Source organism: Olea europaea, chromosome 8, assembly GCF_002742605.1.
Source record: "Olea europaea var. sylvestris chromosome 8, O_europaea_v1, whole genome shotgun sequence".
Taxonomy (NCBI): Eukaryota; Viridiplantae; Streptophyta; class Magnoliopsida; order Lamiales; family Oleaceae; genus Olea; species Olea europaea.
In genome coordinates, this window is record NC_036244.1 from 11,751,402 (window position 1) to 11,770,078 (window position 18,677).

The following is an 18,677-nucleotide window of genomic DNA, read 5'->3' on the forward strand; positions in this document are numbered from 1 at the left end:
CTTGAAAATGCTGAGCTAAATCAAACATGACTAAGCGTCTAAGCCCCATTTTTTCACAAAATCATTTTTAATCACACATTTCTTTAATAATATTTTATACATAAATTCATTTATTTTTTGGAATTCTATAACTATACATTTTTCTAAAAATTATTATTATTACAAAATACATTCTCCTAAAAAAGAACTTAAACAAACTCTAATTTGTAGCATAAAAATTTTGGTGACCAAAGCATAACACACCTTTGATTTTAGCCCTATTTGTATACCATTATTTTAAGATTTTTTTTTCTCTAACTTATTTTAAACCACACTTTCATAATAAATTTTTTTGTACTTAAATTTAATTTTTTCATTTTTTAACTATGAGGGTGTTAGGTGAAGATTAAACTTAAATTTTTTAGTAGATTATGATAAATTTTTTTGAAATATGCGATTGAAAAATAGTGCGACTCATGAAAAATATGATAAATATTGATCGTTTGACTTTGATTTGGATTAAAATTGAATTTTATTCCGAACCAAAAAAGCGATATATATTTTCCAAAAATTAACTATTGGTCCCACTGGGGCTCAATGTTCAACTAATTTTTTAATATTAGTTTTGATTCTCTCCCCATTAAAAGAGGAAAACAAAACTCAAATTTCTATTGTCATCCTCAATTCCATTCCAATTCCCATTTCACCCATCAATCCCCTCCTTAATTTCCGTTCAATTTCCCCTCCCCAGCAACGACAATTATACTCCTGTTCACCTAATTTTGAGTTTTTACAGCTGGAATCCCAATTCCCCTCCAGAATTTCTCAAACTTATTTTTCTAGGGTTTGTTTCTTGGTTTCAAATAATCTGTTATTGAAAAACGTCCAGAATTCTGCTGGGATTGCATCGAGAATAGTTTCGATTTTTGGGTTTGAGAAAATATTTAATTAGAGATGAGTTTTCAAGATCTAGAATCTGGTCGGGGATTGGGGTCCCGTAGGGATTACATAAATGGGAAGCAAGATCCGACCCAAGCCGTGGCTTCGGGAATTTTCCAGATCAATACTGCCGTATCCACCTTCCAGCGCCTCGTCAATACACTTGGTACCCCTAAGGATACACCTGAGCTCCGTGAAAAGCTGTGAGGAATATTTTATTTTCTTTGACTTTTCGTATTGTCGAATGAGGCTGACGTTTGTGTTTTTTTAGTGAATTATCATTATTTCTCTGTCCAATTGGCGTAAGTTAATTTAGCATAGAGGTTGTTACCGTGGGATTGGAACTAGGGTTTAAATTGCGAGGACTGTGACTTAGAGGTGAAATACGATATATGAAGGCGATCTATTGAAGTGCATATGCTATTGCATTATAATTACAAATTACAAATTTTTGATGGCTTCTTCAGCTATGTATGATTAATGGAGAATTAGGAATTCTATGGGATAAGAAATCGTGTGAAAAGAAATTGTTAGGAAGGTGTTGCCATTTCAGTGGATGGTGGGGATGGAGATCCGAAGGGAAGGAAAAAAGGGAAAGTGACTCTCCGAGGAAGGGCTCCCTGAAATTGATGTAAGTTTGGCCAGTGTAACTATGAAAAATAATGAGCTTGATTTGGTACTCAAAGTTCATGGAGATTTTGTCCTAGCTGCTAGAAGGAAGGATGTTAGGTTATGGGGTCTGTTAAATAAAGCTAGGAATTTTACTACCTTGTATTGGATCTGTTATTACTGATCGGCAGCATCTGGTTGTTGATTACTGCTTTTATAATTCTCATGCCCTTGGGCTCTTTGGATTTCACTTCCTTGTCAGCACTTCGATTACTGAGTTGGTTCTCTCTAATTGAATATACGATTAAGAGGAGAAAAAATATAGAAAAAAAGTTAATAATGACACTACTGAATAAGTAAAATTACTTTGGGAAAAATCATTTTATATTATAAATTACTTGAATACAGGCTTGAGCATTTAGTAACGACATGCACCCAAACACATCTATTTATGTGTACATTCTTTATTAAGTCAAGGGAAAAATACATTCTAGGTGGTTGTATTCGTCCTTTTATAAGTTGCAGCAAATCTATAAAAGTGTGCACAACAGATACTAACAGTTTTGCTCTCATCTTATATATAAGTATCTCATTGTTTCCAAAAGCTATTTGAATTGCATATCTTTTTCTTCCCCTTCCAATCATGGTTCATCTTTTCGAACAATGAAGTCTTCATTCTATTGAACATTATTAAAGAGAAAGATGAAAATATTGAAAACTTCAGATAATCATGACTTATAAATTATAATCATATGAAAAATTTATGAGAAACCTAAGAGCCAAGGGAGAACAAGGCACAACCTGGTCTGAGTCAACTATGAATTTGTTGAATGAAGTACTGCTTGCAGTTGCCCTCGACCACTTCATTACACTTTAGCCAAATGTAGAGTCTATAGAAGCGCTTATGCATCCAAATGGATATTCGGGGCTTATTCAAATCTAAGATGCAAGTTTTAACTCACACATTAACTTTATGATGAAACTTGAGGTGGTTGTCTTTCTGAGGGACTTGAAATATTGTATACATTGTATGTTGCGGTTGATACCATCGATTTCTACTTTATGTATGACATCAATCATATGTAGGCATGCAAGCTTGGAAGTCACTTAAGAAACCTTTTTTCGTGAAAATAATTACCTACTCAACGACTGATAGATAATTTTTAGCCCTGCCATTTCGTTATTATTGGAGTCTCAGTTGTAAAGCCCCTTTTGATATTGGTTTTTGGACTACTAGAGATTCTGGGCTTGAGAAGACTTTCATATGCAGGTCTTGATGGTTTCTGGTGATTCTACTCTAGACCTACATCAAACTAAGATGCATAAAAAAATTTCTTGTTATTATCTTTCTGAGTAGACCTTTTCTAACTTGAGTCAGATCTACACCTGAGGTTAATCTCTCCTTTTTGGAGGTTGCATTTTTCTCGATGGGATTTTATTCTTTTATGCTAATCTGCAAATGAAATCCCTTCATTATGCATCGGCATTTGATTATTCGAGCTAGCTTTCACTTTTTAAAGACTTCAAACTAAATGGTCTTTTTTTTTATTGAAGGAACAGATTTATCTCAATTTCTCTTCTTCTCTTCTTTCAACCTTTTCGTGGCTTTCATGCACATGAACTCATGTAGAAACAAAGACATCATATTTTGCAATTTGGAATCAAGGAGATGCATTGGTCTTATGGGGAAAAATCAGGATTAGATTGATAAGTCAAAATATAAGTTTTTGCGAACTTGTCTTCCTTGGGGGTTCTAGATCTTTGTATCCTGGCTTCTACTTTGGAGGCATGTTCTACTTGCTGATGTTTTTTCTATCAACCATTGCTCCCCTCAGAGCAGCTTTCAATTGGAACTTTCTTTTTTTTTCCCTAAAATGGAAGGAGAATTCATTTCAGTGATGACACATAAAAAATTCCATGCAAATAGAAATATAACAGGGTATCTAATATTAGTTCATTATCACTGGTCATGAAACTGTGTGGTATGAACTGGTTTATATATAGTTACTTTCTTGGGGGGTTTCTGTGAATGGTGATCCACCTGCAGCCATATGTTTTTCCATGCAGTTAATGCCAATTTTAATGGAAATTTGTCTCTTATATTGGTTTTACTCAACTGCAGGCATAAAACTAGGCTACATATTGGACAATTGGTGAAGGATACTTCAGCTAAACTTAAGCAAGCTAGTGAAACAGATCATCATGTTGAAGTCAGTGTGAGTTTGCTTCCTTGCTCACCGTTAATGTGGCAACAAAGCTTCCCACCCCTCATATCATGTTTTCTTTCTTGTCCTATTTATCGCTTACAACGGTTGTTAGTATTGTATGTCTTTTTGATTATATTTGAGGTATACGAGTATAATATCAAAGTAAATGATTGAAAGCGAAAGTTTTTAGTTGCTCGACACTTGTACCGTGATAAATATGAGCGTTGAAGTTCTCTTCCTCAATCCCCAGACCCCAATTATAATCGATCTGATTATTCTCTTTCTGGTAGGCAAGCAAGAAAATAACAGATGCTAAACTCGCAAAAGATTTTCAAGCAGTATTAAAGGAGTTTCAGAAGGCGCAGCGGCTTGCAGCTGAGAGGGAGACGGCATATACTCCTTTTGTTCCCCAGGCAGTTCTTCCTTCGAGGTAATCAATGTTCATGGCTATATGTTACTGTCAGAAGTTCGAATGTTTAAGATTTTTCAATGTACTAGTTGCAATAATTTTATTGTTTATGACTATAAATGCTGTCAATTTGCAGAAACTTGTGAGCAATTAATGGGTTATCTGCTCAAACTTGTGCAATATATATCATTTGTAGGGTATTGCCTAAATTTTTCTAAGCAAGGTTTTTCTGTTGCTTATCTTTTCATCTACTATTCTCTGCAGCTATGTAGCTAATGAGATAGATGTAAGTGCGGATAAGAGTCCAGAACAGCGAGCTCTTCTCGTGGAATCTAGAAGGTAAAGGTGCTTAAAGCAGAATTATTGACAATTGTTTAATCACCAAAATTAGCAGCCATGGGTGCAAAAGATTAATGAACCATGCTTTTTATGAATAGTTTGATCTATGGCTCACCGTAAGCTATTTTTGTTTGTTCATGTATCGTATGAATTTAAACTTGATAACCTAAATGTTTGCAGTACCTTTTTTTACAATATGTGCTTGTTATGCAATTCGTATATTGTATTTATATGAATGCATTTGTTTTATATTATCTTGTTATTATGCCCTAACAATAATTTACAGTAATAACATTGCTCCTGTTTCTTCCAATCATTTATTCTTTGATAACTTTGCGCAAATGAAATACTAGACATCATTTCTTCTTTTTCCCTTGGATCATTTTTTAATTTCTTCCTAAATACAATTGGTCAAATGAATAATCAATTAGTTGCAAACAAAAATAATCAAACATGATGGCATATTGTGAACTTCTCATGAACAGTGGAGCCAATGTTGGATGACTGAATAAATGCTATCAGCCTCCTGCTTGGCTTATTTGGTTGTGTGTGTGTGTGTGTGTGAATTTTTTTTTTTTTTTTTTTTTTTTTTTTTTTTTGGAAGGTGGGGTGGGGTTGGCTATTTAATCTTAAGAGACTTATTTTTTTGGGATGCCAAAATTCAAGAAAATCAATCTCATGCTGTGCAATTCACTATATGGACTTCTTGAATGATTATGCTGCCATGATGATGTTGAAATAGGATTGATATAATATACCACTGTCTCTCAAAAGACTCTCATTATTCTGCTATTAAAGAATAATTAATTTGTCAAGACTGTCAATTTCCTTGATCTGTACTATATAACAATTAGCCTGTGTTTAGCTCATGTTTATAAACTATTTATGAATATTGAAGCCATTTTTACCCTCCTACAAGTACTACCCACTTATCTACCACTCATTTTTATCTATTTCTAATTTAAACCGTTAATAAACACTTCACTATTTTGCTTTAGTGAAAATGGCCCAATCTTCATTCCTGTATGTTTGCATTCTCATGAGTCTGTTAATACCCTTCTTCAATACACTATTTGAAATGTGTGGATGATGATGCATTTGTGTTGTGATCTTTAAGCATGAGATCTTAGTTGAAATTTTGAAATACCTTTTGAAATATTATATATTTGTGAGCATGTGTTAGTGTCTTGTCAGTTGAAGAATTTGAAATATCTTTGAATAGAGGGCATCATTCTGTTTTTTACTTTCAACGTCATAGTACGAACTAAAATAAACCTTATTTGGTGGAAATTCTTTATTTTACTTATAATACCATAAAATTTTGTATGCTTATTTTCCATGTGCTTTGGTCTGCAGACAGGAGGTTTTACTCTTGGACAATGAGATTTCCTTCAATGAGGCGATTATAGAGGAAAGAGAGCAGGGTATAAATGAGATACAGCAACAAATTGGTGAAGTGAATGAGATTTTCAAAGATCTTGCTGTGCTAGTTCATGAGCAAGGAGCTATGATTGGTAATTACTTGCATCGCATTAAATTTACACATCGATCTACCAACCACATAACTAACAAGTAATCCTTCTCTTCTTCCCAGATGATATTGGTTCCAACATTGAGAATGCTAATGCTGCAACTGCACAGGGGAAATCCCAACTTGTCAAAGCTTCTAAGACCCAAAGATCTAACTCGTCCTTGGTGAGTTGTAGAACACTGGAAGTAATTATCTTATTTATTATGACAACAAATTTGAAGCATTACGCGTTGATGTCAAGCCACATATTCCACGAAAAACCAACGGATTTTAACCCAAGTGTCCAAAGTGAAACAAAAACAAACTTCATGACCACATCAAATCAAAAAAGAGTTCGGTGACTAACATGAAACTTCATTATAAGTTCAGTTACCATCAATGTTATTAACTACTCCTATATCTGGTTCTGGAGAATTCCTTCAAATGATTTTCATTTTGTTATTGGGTTATATTCTGTGATATACTTGTGTGAAGATACATTATTGATGACCAAAGGCATGTCATTGGTTGCTTTATTCTAGTGTCAAAATGCATTTGCAGCACAATAGTACAATCAAATCCAGGATCTAGAAAAAAAAATAAGTGAATGTTCACATGTTCTATTATCCTGTGTGATGCGAGGAAAAAGTAACAAAGGATAATAATGAGGAAAGTATATACTGTCTTGGAGACAATTCATTCTCCGCACAGAAGGCTTCGCAAAATCTTGGACTTGTTTAATTGGGTTCAAACTCACAACTCACAGCCCTCATTCTTCCCCAAACCCATCTTTACCCTTTCCCCTCATACAAGTACTCATTTTCAGTTGCAATTACGGGGAATGTCATTTTTACTAGGAACAAGGTAATTGGGAACTGAAACTCTCTCCTACAAAGATAAGCTTATTTCCATTTTCATACAGATTAAGAAAATATAATTAATATAGTTAGAAATATAAATTTTTCTTATATTTTTCCTAAAGTATTTTTACACTAAATAATGGTTTAAATATGTGTAGTTCATATTTGTACATAATAAGACACATTAAATAGGGGTTATATTAGAAAGCTAAGAAATTGACTATACTATGAACAAGGAAAGTGGTTTATAATTTGGGATAGATGAAAAAGGTGAGAAAGCATATGCTGTGCTACACTTATAAACATGGCTTACAAAGTAACTTGATAAAATAATATCCACACCAATCATTTTAAAAATAGGTTTTTAAATCATTTGAAATCGATGGTCTGGATTTTATCAACACATCTTTTATCAACCTTGTAAGGGAATTTTGTACAATTAGAATTATTGATTTTTATGGGACAAAGTACTATTTCCTTTTCCGATGGGTACACGTGTACATCAACTCCATTAAATACAATTGTTTCTGTGAACGTATACAATAAATAAAGATTAACATTGACACTGTGTTTCTTGCAGACTTGCTTACTCCTGGTGATATTTGGCATAGTGCTTCTCATAGTGATTATAGTACTTGCAGCCTAGTCAGTGGAGCTCTTAAATGCAGTCAACCAGAGTCGAGGAGATGGTTTAAGAAATCTTTTTTTTTCTGTTGATCTTTGTGGTTTCAAGTCGTTTTACAGTATATCTCTTTCTTTTAAAGTGTGTTGCTTCTTTAAACAAGGGGCTTCGTGACAAAATCTATATGGTTCCACTATAATTTAATCTGAATTATATGCAGCGTGGGAGATTGTGTGTTCTATTTGTATATTGGTGTTCCAATTTCTGGATCGTTGATTGCCATGTCATGCATGGGAAGTGTCAATAAAGTTGGATTATGGTTTGGATCACCTTCTTTGTATTTTGCAATGAAATTTCAGTCTTCATGAACAGCCAGTCTTTTGGGTAAGTCTCGACTGTTGTCAACCTTATAGGAAGAAAACTGTTTCTTGAATGTCTTGTATACTTGTGTCGTTTCGTCGCAAAAAGTTGCAAATCTATTCTATTTATCTTAGAAATATTTTTACTTCAAAACTGAATTTAGCTCGAATATTATGCTATTGCATTGTGTGTTCAACTGTGTATAGTTTTGCGATCGGGTCAAATTACAGAGTCCTGTATCCATTTTCATTGACCACATAATCTCATCATTCTTTAAAAAGGAAGCTATGTATATCTTTGGTGACAATTTGGACACGTCTTGTGCTTCCAAATGTGAAGTCTATACCCTATTAATCCCACAATCGATAGCGTAATCGAAGTTAAATATATTATTATGTCTCATTTACTGCTGGATTCAAATGACCATTTGAACTGGCTTCTTCCAATTTCAGCTCAAAACTTTAAATTCTATGCGAACGCAAAGCAGTACACCAATGTATTTATCCAAAATTTTACCTTACAATTCCATGCAAATTTATCTTTAATCTAAATGCTACATCTGAAAAGCTAATGCATTAAGAATCATTCAGACAAAAAAATTGTTCAGAAATGTTTCAGCTCATCAAAAAATTGTGTTATGTGAGTGATAAATAGACGTCTTGACAATTAGAAGAGCTGAAACAATAGCAGAGAGAAACGTTACAGCAGATACGACTCCTGCGTGTTCCTTAATACCACAAGGTACCTCCCATGTGATAGGACTGGCTTTATAATCGACATCATCGTTCTTTAGCATAAATGAACAGCTCCCGTATAATGCCTTTCATTCAAAGATAAAAAGCCGAAGGACAATCGAATATGAAAAAACGAGATCAAAAGTAAAGACTGGTAATGAAAGTTCGCATTTGAATTTCATAAAAGAAGTAAAAACAGGTTACCGCACATTCAGTGTCTGCCCAAAAAAAGCAAACGTCAATAGGAAGGTCATTTTTTGAACTTACCTTAGTTTTAGATATTAAGAAGTATATTTGTTAAATATATCAATCTTTCTTGGTATCTGATGAAAGATGTCCCATCTGCTCCGTGAGCTGCTCCACGTGCTGAGATTTGGTCCAACCGTTCTCCAATGGCTTTGTTTCTTTTTCCTCGGGGAGTTCGTTAGTTAAGGTTGAGTCCATCTCCTCAGTGTCAGCTGGAGGTGGGCTTTGAAGAAACTTTTCCCAAAAGGAATCACTCACTCCAGGAAGCTCTGGTATATCATCCAACATGGAGTTATCCCACGCCATCTGAGAATCAGGAGAAAAGACGCCAATTTCTAACAGAATTTTGTCATCCAGTCCCAATGAGGTTGGATCCATCAAAGCACCACTCCCTGTTTCAGATGCCATGACATCGACATCACTTTCTTGCACAATTTGTGAGAGCTCAGGCATTATAGCATCTGTTGGCGGAAATGTAACAGGGGGAACTTCTGGAGCTCCAACCAGTTGGCTTACATCCAGAAATTGAGCGGTTGCGATTTCAGAAGTTGCACCCAGGGAGGATGGTTGAATCTCAGAAATTGCGGCAGGAGGACTAAGACCCGTAACTGGAATGGACGAGTGTCCAGAAGTAGGGGGCACCTCTTGAAGAGTCACTCCCAAAACACCGTTGGAAGAACTGCCACCATCGCCTAAGATGGCATTAGATGGCAATGAACCATCGCCTAACCTAGGAGAAGAATCCAGTTTTATGATTTGCCTGAGCATTGCTTTTGCTGCCTCATTCATCGAGGGTTGGTATTTAATAATCTGACCGTCAGAGGAGCCAACAGAATCCTCATCCGAAACGCCATCCTGCTTCAGTCTCCGTTTTTTGTTGCCTTCTGTTATGCGTCTGTTGCTATCATTTTGCTGCTGCATAAACTGTGCCAGAAATCCAGGGCTGTTGACAGCCTTTGCTAGGAAAGACATCATCTGTTGTTGCCGCTGTTCCATACCCTGAAGACGCTGAACCGTTGCTTGCAACTGATTGTCAGTAGATTGTTGCTGCTGCCTTAACCTGACAAGTTCTTGCATTAGCACATTTTTGTCCCTCTTAAGCCTCTCAACCTCCTCTTCAAGCCCAAATTTCCCCACCTCAACACATGCTCCAACTGAAGAATTCTGTCCATGTGGTTGCTGCTGTTGCTGATTGTGACCATGCACAGGTTTCCGCCGACTAATATTTTTAAGCAGATGCTTTTGACCTCTTAAGAAACCCTCATTTGCAAATTCCCAGCGGTCTGGATCAATCTTCCTAAAACCCTGTTTGACCACAACGACCCAATGATAATAGTGTAGTGTAATTGTCGAAAGAATACCATCATGTGGCATCTTATCTCAAACACAAATAGAAACTAACACAGAAAGAAACTGAACTGGAAAAAAAAGCAAACTCTGGTAGCAATAATTGACAGACTTTTATTGCATATGAATTGAATCAATAATATTCAATTTGATGTATCAAAAGGTACAAAGTTCATTTCCAACCGTAACAAATTTTATACACATTTAAACCGATCAATTCTTCACCTTAGCTTATGCATAGTAAAGCAGTGAGCAACATAAAATTGTTCAGCCACCTTTTATAACTTACATAAATGCTAACAGTGCATTCAGCAATGAGATAGTGTAGCACTAAACAAGCACCAATTGCATCCTACATGGAGCTTCCACAAAATCAATGGTTATGGATAAGTGAAGATTTGCTGATTTAACTTCCCAACTTCCATTGTACTTCAATCTACTAACACCCCGCCAAATCTTGTCTTTGGTTCCTTTCAGCTGGTAGAATTAAAATGTAACTACTACCATACGTCACTTTTTAAGAATTCTCTTTTGCACAAGTTCGGACACCAATACCAATTTTTCACGGTGACATATGTTAGCGCATTCCATCATTCCGTGAACCTAGCAGAAAGCCCCAAAACCGACACCATATCACAATCAAAATCTCCCACAATTTTCTACAGAGACTAAGGACAGGTAAACCAAACAAAGAAACGTCAAGAGCTGAAGAATAAACTGTGTCTGATGTTTTCACTAAATCTTGAGAAGAATAAATTGCAGGAATTTCACATATTCCAAGCACAATCAATGGTAACATACCAAATACCATATGGTTATTCACCAGAAGAGTTGCTCAACTGGTACATTCATGGTTCAATAGTCGAGGCTTAAATTATCATTCTCATCAATTTGATTGTCCATCCACCACTAAAATTATTAATTACATAAAAAAGCTGCATGTACAAATGATCCATGTATCTTTTCATTCTAATTTAGGCAATGCTGCATTTGAGAAGTACTACAGTGCAGAAATCAACAGTTATTGTTAAACTGTGCACAAGTCCGTTTGCAGCCTTAAAGCCATAGACAAAATTCTTTTTACACTCCTCCAACATAAGTACGAGGCTTTTCAGAAGAAACTGTTAAACAAACTCAGTTAGGATTCACCATAACCAAAATACAAGCTTTGACACTTTGTGTCTTCACTGTCGAATGACAACTCTACCCACTAAATTCACAAGGCATCCATTACCTTCATGCCTTCATGTGATCCTTTTCTAGTTTGACAAAAGAAATAACAAGCATAAAGCAGCTAAAAAAAATAAAATTTAACCAAGCTAGCGTCAAGTTGCGGAGCCTAATTACTGTCATTCAGCGGAGTCAACATGCAGATTGACCTCCACAGTGAGGTCGCCATGGGGGTTTTTTGGGGGGGGGGGGGGGGGGGGAGTAATTACTATCATTCCACGGAGTCAACATGCAGATTGACCTCCACAGTGAGGTCGCCATGGGGGCTGTTGTGTGGGGGGGAATTCCCCCGGGGATCTGCCCCTGACCAAAATTTCATTAAGGATAAATTAGGAATTTGTATCCTCGTATATTTTGTCTTAGAAATTTAAGTGCTTGTAAATTTCGATTTTGCTCTAGTTTGTCTTATAAATAGGGAGCTAACATTAAGCTATTACATCAACATCATAAAAGAGGCGTGTTTTTCTCTTTGTAAACTTTTTCAATCATAGTGATTTATTACAACAACACAACACATTGAAGAGAACCTCTTTATGACTTCATTTCTTTCAGCTAATTGATTGCTCTCGTTGAAGTAAAATTAGGAATTCTAATTTTCAACCACTAAAGCTTCAATAGTTTGATTAGCCACGCCACAAGGCAAAATTAATTGTGAAAAGTTATGCATTCTTTTTGGTTTTGAAGATGAGTAATGACAGGGAAAGAAGGGAGATAAAATTTAGTTTCAGCACAACGTAGTCATAGAAACATATTAACCAACAAACTTGCTCCCCTTTCCCGGAAACCCAAAAAGAAAAAGCCCCAAAAAACTAAAAAGTGAAAGGACAGGTGGGCGAATGCAAGTTGATAGTAGGTGGAACCCAACTTTGTCAACACATAACAATACCACTAAATATGAGAAATGAAAACCTTGGCATTGTCTCCACAAAGTAACAGAGAGATTTTATCCGGCAGCACTAAGAGAAAAAATTAATGTGCAACAAGTGCTAATTTAGAAGTTAGTTCTCAGTAACATGGACGAAAGTAGATAATAGAAGTCACTAGGTAAAAGGTGTCAAAGGAATGTGACCTGAGCAGTGCTTTCACCAAATTTATAGAGAGCATAAACACAATGCAATGTTATTCATCACCTTGAATGACATAAGCCTACAGAATTATGATTCAAAGCCTTTGAAAATTTGTTTTCTTTTACTGGGAAAGGCTGTTAGGGGTTAGAAGAAGGTGCTGTGTGATGAGAGGAACCAGGCTGCATCTTAGCGCAAAAATCGAAATTCAAAGTCGGCAAAATTATATTAATAACCTGACCAAATATATAGTAAACAAATAAACCATGGATCAAACCCAAATACTAAATTTTAACACAGCTTCAGAGCATTAAGTCACAATTCAAAACCCCAAATCCTAGACACAAGAAAGAGAATATTCCTTCACAGAGTATCAGTTTGCCTCAAAAATTTCCCAAAGTGGTTAGCAAATCATACACACCAGCTTACATGTTACAAGAATGAAAAATGAAATGATATTTCACCAGTTGGTCCAAGAATTTTATATGTATTTTCTTTGAAGGTCAAACATTAAACAGTATTCAAGTGATCTTTCTCCAAGGAAATTTATGCAATGTATAAGCTTTACAAATTGACGTGAAACCAAAAGCAAGCCAGGCAAGCATCCAGACTCTTCAAAAATATAGCACAACATTTTTTAGGCAGATAGCAGAAGGCTTCAAATTTCACATTTAGGTAACTCTAACACCTACATTCAGTCCCACATTACAGAAGGATAAATAAAATTCAATTTCAAAGGAGAATGGCATTAAGCATACTGCTAGTCCACTAACTAAACATAACACTGGATTTATGTGACTCAAGGATCCCTTTTTTTTTTTTTTTTAAATATCAATATGCCTATAAAAATAAAAATCAGCCCTGCAATAACCTTCAATGCCATGACAGGACATGCACTAAAAAATTATCCAGAAGTTCCAAAAGCTAAAGGTGTAGTCCTAGCTTAAGCCGATAAAAACCACGGTCAAGTATCGTATTAAAAAGAGTACGTCATAATAATAATCTCAAAGGTTTCACCTCTTCTTTTACGTAGTGAGGATTTATTGAGAATATCTGATATGGAAACAGCAACTTCTTCCAATTGTAAGGAGGTAACTTCTTGTATCAACAAGTGATCATTTAACTTTCATAATTGAAAATCACAATCACAAGTTTTTTCTTCTGAGTTTCATAATATCAGAAAACAGACAATAATTTGGTTTCTTCTTGAGATTCGTACAACTTTAGCAATAGACACAGGACCTCTGCAATCACTTAACCTTCAAAAGAAACATTAAATAAAATCCAAGTATAAAAAGTTAATTTTTGAGCCTAAAACATTAAGAAAGACAAATGGTTTTTATATGATAAGTAAAGGATGTGGGAAAAACATTATATGACAAGAAAAGGATGTGTAAAAGCTTCAGGTTTAAATTTGATTGAGAAAGGAAAGTTTCAGAGCTTAAAGATCCTAACTCCTTCATACGTATTGGAAGATAGTGGAATTTACATATTTGACAGGAGCAGTAGCTAATGGTGTTCCCAAATTGGCTTAATTAGTTCGAGAACCAAAGTTGAAATTTGTTAGAAAATTGTTGAATACAATATTTAAATGAGATACGCGTGTCCTTATCTAACAACTTAAACTTTTAGATCAATTAGTTAAACACGATACCAAAGCAGGTAAATGTCCTTGGATTCAAGTCTCACTACCATCCATTGTGAATTCTATACAAGCTAGGCTTTGTTGGGAAAATGTAACCCGCCTACATGTACGGGGGCATATTGAAAAAATAAATAAATTAAATGATATACATGTGACAATATATAACCTTAAGTTTTTAGATCAAGTGATTCAACATAAAATCGCAATCATATTCGTATCACATTGATAAAGACATGTAATTGTCACAATTCCATTCATTAATAAGCTGGCTGGAAATGAAAGAAAAGCTTATGCAGAAGTTTAAGCCTTCTCTTCATCAATCGTGGAATCCGGTCGTAAGTAAAGATCTTTCATTGTTCAATCATATCCTAACATTCCAATAGTCTGTTGATAGATTGATGAATGCTTTCATATTGAAGGGAATAATTGAGCACGAAGATGAACAACTTATCTTTCATTTCTCCTTCTAAATTTAACTTCATGTCTTCTTCAGTTGAAGTTGTCGTGCAACTTCACAAGTTCTTACTGAAGAATCAAAAAATCAAGAGAAAAAAAAATTTAGATTACTAGAAGGCTTGTAGAAAAAGCAAGAGTGCGAAATAAACATGGAAGATATTCCGACAGGAAACATGGCCAAATTCATGAGCTTCAGCAATTCAAAGAATTAAAGGGATCAAGACTAGTGTTCCTTGTTTCCAATGGAATGCATGACTACAAACCTCAAGAAATACGGCAGCAATAGCTGATATCTATTATGATACACCATTTCACCTGGAGCATGCTTTCTGCAATGCAGGGGAGGGGAAAATGATGTGGAACATACACAAAAAGGGACAATCTGGAATTCTATAATTTGTTAGATTTGGAAGTAATTTTAGAAAGAAATGTCAGTTATATTGTGTATAGAAGCTATTGAATCAATTTTATTGGGATTGTCTTTAAAGAAAAGATAGTGTGGTCTTCTCGTAACTGTTGGACGTGGAAAACATCAGTAGCCAGTGGACCTTAATTTCTGTTATTCAATATGTTGTTTTACTTGTTCAAAAAGGGTCTTCGTTATTCTAGAATGATCTGTCAAAATCAAAAGATTCAATATCTTTATGCTTCCTATTTGGATTCTTAATTTTCATGGTAATAGGAGAAGTCTATTATGTCTACACTTCTCAATCCTAGCTCTTCTCCCCTGATTCTTGCCTTTTCTACAAATTCTTTCTTCATATATAAAGAGCATGAATTTGCTTACAACACAAACAACCAGCACCATTCCACTAAGAAAATAACATCCTCAGGGACTGTTGATCAGCACCTAACAGTTAACACTGCCAAAAAAATTCACTAAAGGTATTCTCTGCAAAAAAAAATTCTAACCCATTCAAAATTCATTGACTACATAACCCACATCCAATCAAACTGCAAAATCTATTGTAGAAGACTTCATGAGAGATTTTCTAAAGTTATCCGGCTGATTCCTAGTGATGTCAATATCAAAACCAGCATGTTTTGTTATTCCATTCTATTTGACATTGGTTTCTTATTGTTTTTTGCAGATATTCATTACGCTCACATAATAATGAACATGAACAAAATCAAAAGGCATCAAAAATATAAAAGGGTTGAGTGAAGTGGAAGGCGATTAGAAACCATCTTCCTACAAGCATCATCTGTTCACTTTATTTATCACTTGGGGTCAACTCATAGCTTCTGCTTACCTAAAATGTCAATTTTAAGTCACTGACACATTCACTCGATCAGCTAATACATTAAGGCTATCGAAAACACGAAATATATCATCTCAGATTCTTCATAGATTTCTATTTGAGGAAAATGTAATACAACTCTAAGGAAAAGAAACTAACAGGAATAAATAAACCACCCAAATTGACTTATTAAATAAAATTGTCAGAAATGGAGGACCTCTTTCCCATACTACAATGTCCAGCATTGTGAGAATTTCGAATAAGTGCATATTATTTACCTTTTATCTTCCATAAATGTGGCTCACAACTTCTCAATCTTTTACTAACTTCTAAAAGCCATGCTGATTAAGACATTGATGAACCACCACTTCCAATTATAAAAAAAAAACACACACACACACAAAGTTCTGATGATATGCTTGTCAAAATCCTCAATTTTTACCGACTTAAATAACAAACATCATGCTAAGTACCTAAGAATTTCTACAAATTTAAGAGATACGTCAACAGAGACCAAACGGATTGCATCGGAAAGAAAACTTTTATCCCAGGACATCCACGAAGAGATAAATAGAAATCCAATCTAATCCAGAAAACAATTTTGCCAACTAAAGTCACAATAACTACGGACATAATTAATATATAACAAAGATAACTAATTCAACCATCATTCTTATCTCGTTCCCGTCAAGTAAAGTATTAAGAACCTAATGCTTTACACACAGGCAAGAGGTAACATAAAAAATACTTACCTCAACAATACTGGTGCAACTTACAAAACAACAGCGTGGATCAAATGCATAAGCATGGCATTGAATGAAAAATTACAGCAAAAAAGAGTAAATCTCATGCAGCGTTAAATTGTACTATCACTATAAAAGATAATGTGACCAGTCCTGATGACATTGAAGCCACCATAAGGCACGTAAACCCAAAGAGAGAATAGCAGAATTGAATCAGGCTACATAACCTTAAAGTAGAAAGACTTCTCCGCCCAAGAAGACAAAATGGGGTGGAAGAACAAGATCATATTCACATGTTCAAGTTCGAAAATTTGAATAGAAAAATAGGCAGAAGGCCCATGCCACCCACCTAAGGAGAAAACCATGGTCCAGCAATGATGTTCATAAATCTGAATTTTCCAACGGAGCTTCTACTTATTCATCAGTGACCTCTAAGATGGTCCCTGTAAATTCTTTACATTCTCTGCATTATCCCAATAACATAGATGCAGGATGCCTTTCCAGACAAACAGACAACTCCAAATCTGTAATAGAATACCAACTCCATACTTAAAACTCTAACTTCAACATCACAGAGAAAAGTCCAAAGAGCATTTAACCTCCCCAAACTTCTCCAACCACAGTAAACCTCGCTAAGAAAAGTACCATGAGTACTCAACTCACATTTCCTCAGCTCATTGTCATACTACAAAAAGGTTCATCAGTGTCAAGTCCTTCTCACTAGAATAATCTATTAACCATTTCTACTAGTAGAACACCCCTGAGCCTAATTTCCATATTCTAAACATTTAAATCCCTCTTAAAAATTCAAATGTGAAAAATTACAGGTAAAAACCCTAAAATTATGCTTCAAATATGCCTATTTATGATCAACTATTAAGGTAGAAATAACATTCCAATGAAAAACTAAACAATCAACAGAAAAATGGTTAGGATAAGCTCAAATAAATAAACTAGCACAGCTGGAAAACATCACAAATAAGCACAAAAAGAACGAAAAAGGAAGTACATACATAAGTGTTGAGCTGGCGCACAAAACTGGAGAAGTTATTGTGCTTGAAGTACTTCGGCAGCAAGTCTCTCGCGAACTCGGCCGAATCCCACACCACAAAGCTGTTATTACCAGGGCCCCACGAGACGATCTTGTCAGTACTCGGGTCGTCCACCATGTCGTACGTTTTCACAAGGAAAGGCGGCGGCGCGTTGGGCGGAGGCATCGGCGCGGGAAGCGGTTGCTCTCCGATGACTCCGACGCCCCCGGAGGCTGCAGTCTTCGAAGAAGAAGTGGAAGTAGAAGTAGAAGAGGACGCTTCCATTGATATATACACACTATAGATAGAGTAATCAAATAATTGAGTATAAAAACAAAAAAGGCCTTATGTTTAGGTAAATGAATTTAATAAGGATAATATTGAAATTTGACGTGAATAAAAAATAGTAATTTTTTAATATTTTTATAAGGATGGATATAGAGTGTAATGAATATATAAAATCTATGAATGTAAATAGCAACACTCTAAATTAAAGTCACTTGTCATTATCATCAAATTCAATAATTAATTTTAATTATATCTTGTTTAATCCCTTCAATTTAAATTTAAATTTAAATTAATAATTAATTTTAACTATATATTTTATAAGAACCATAATTTTTCAACCACATATTTCATCAACTTTATCAAAATTTTCTAAAAATCTGATTTTAATCTCAACAAACAAGGATCGTATATTTTCAGCAATTTTTATTAAAATTTACCCCCAGAAAAATGATTTTCAACAAAACCAAGTAGGAAAATATAAAAGGTTTCGATCCTATTTTTGGCTACAAAATCATATTTTGATTCAATTTCAAAAATATTGTTTTAAAACAAGTGGATACTAATATAAATAAAATTAATATTTATTCAAAATAATTTAAAGAATTATATTTGATTTACAGACTTATTTTAAGTGATGGATTTTTGTAGACTTCGTAAACTTCTATTGACTCTTTTCAATTTACTAGTGAGGGATCATGCGTTGTACGATCACTGTTGTAATTTAAGAACTTAAATTAATAAAATTTGTTAAGTTTTTTTGTGGCAAAGAAATCGAAAAGAAAAAAGTATCACATTAGTTTAAAAAAATTACAATAAAT

The 18,677-nt window shown here is 34.7% G+C and overlaps 2 protein-coding genes across 5 annotated transcripts; one reads left to right on the forward strand and one right to left on the reverse strand.

Moving 5' to 3' along the window:
• The first annotated feature begins 606 nt into the window (after positions 1 to 606).
• LOC111398804 (syntaxin-22-like) lies at positions 607 to 7,843 on the forward strand. Its single transcript, XM_023025906.1, has 7 exons — positions 607 to 1,121; positions 3,650 to 3,743; positions 4,025 to 4,164; positions 4,408 to 4,482; positions 5,839 to 5,996; positions 6,077 to 6,177; positions 7,433 to 7,843. The coding sequence occupies exons 1-7, from the start codon at positions 934 to 936 to the stop codon at positions 7,496 to 7,498; spliced, it is 822 nt and encodes a 273-aa protein (XP_022881674.1). The 5' UTR covers positions 607 to 933; the 3' UTR covers positions 7,499 to 7,843.
• Positions 7,844 to 8,693: 850 nt separating this feature from the next.
• LOC111398805 (heat shock factor protein HSF8) lies at positions 8,694 to 17,908 on the reverse strand. Of its 4 annotated transcripts, none has more exons than XM_023025908.1 (3): positions 17,554 to 17,908; positions 9,540 to 10,119; positions 8,694 to 9,506 (listed from the first exon to the last, which is right to left on the reverse strand). In XM_023025908.1, exons 1-3 carry the CDS (start codon positions 17,854 to 17,856, stop codon positions 8,875 to 8,877), a joined length of 1,515 nt encoding a protein of 504 aa, XP_022881676.1. In that variant the 5' UTR covers positions 17,857 to 17,908; the 3' UTR covers positions 8,694 to 8,874. The 4 variants fall into 4 exon arrangements, with proteins under 4 accessions (XP_022881676.1, XP_022881677.1, XP_022881675.1 ...); XM_023025909.1 differs by adding an exon at positions 13,473 to 14,625 and having other exon boundaries at positions 8,694 to 10,764; positions 17,554 to 17,680; XM_023025907.1 differs by having other exon boundaries at positions 8,694 to 10,119.
• Between the last annotated feature and the right edge of the window lie 769 nt (positions 17,909 to 18,677).

Coding starts and splice junctions, on each gene's coding strand:
- LOC111398805 (XM_023025907.1), bottom strand. CDS start 17,856: ATGGAAGCGTCCTCTTCTACTTCTACTTCCACTTCTTCTTCGAAGACT. Junction 10,120..17,553: donor TGCGCCAGCTCAACACTTAT/GTATGTACTTCC, acceptor GTGGTCAAACAG/GGTTTTAGGAAGATTGATCC.
- LOC111398804 (XM_023025906.1), top strand. CDS start 934: ATGAGTTTTCAAGATCTAGAATCTGGTCGGGGATTGGGGTCCCGTAGG. Junction 1,122..3,649: donor CCTGAGCTCCGTGAAAAGCT/GTGAGGAATATT, acceptor ACTCAACTGCAG/GCATAAAACTAGGCTACATA. Junction 4,165..4,407: donor CAGGCAGTTCTTCCTTCGAG/GTAATCAATGTT, acceptor TATTCTCTGCAG/CTATGTAGCTAATGAGATAG.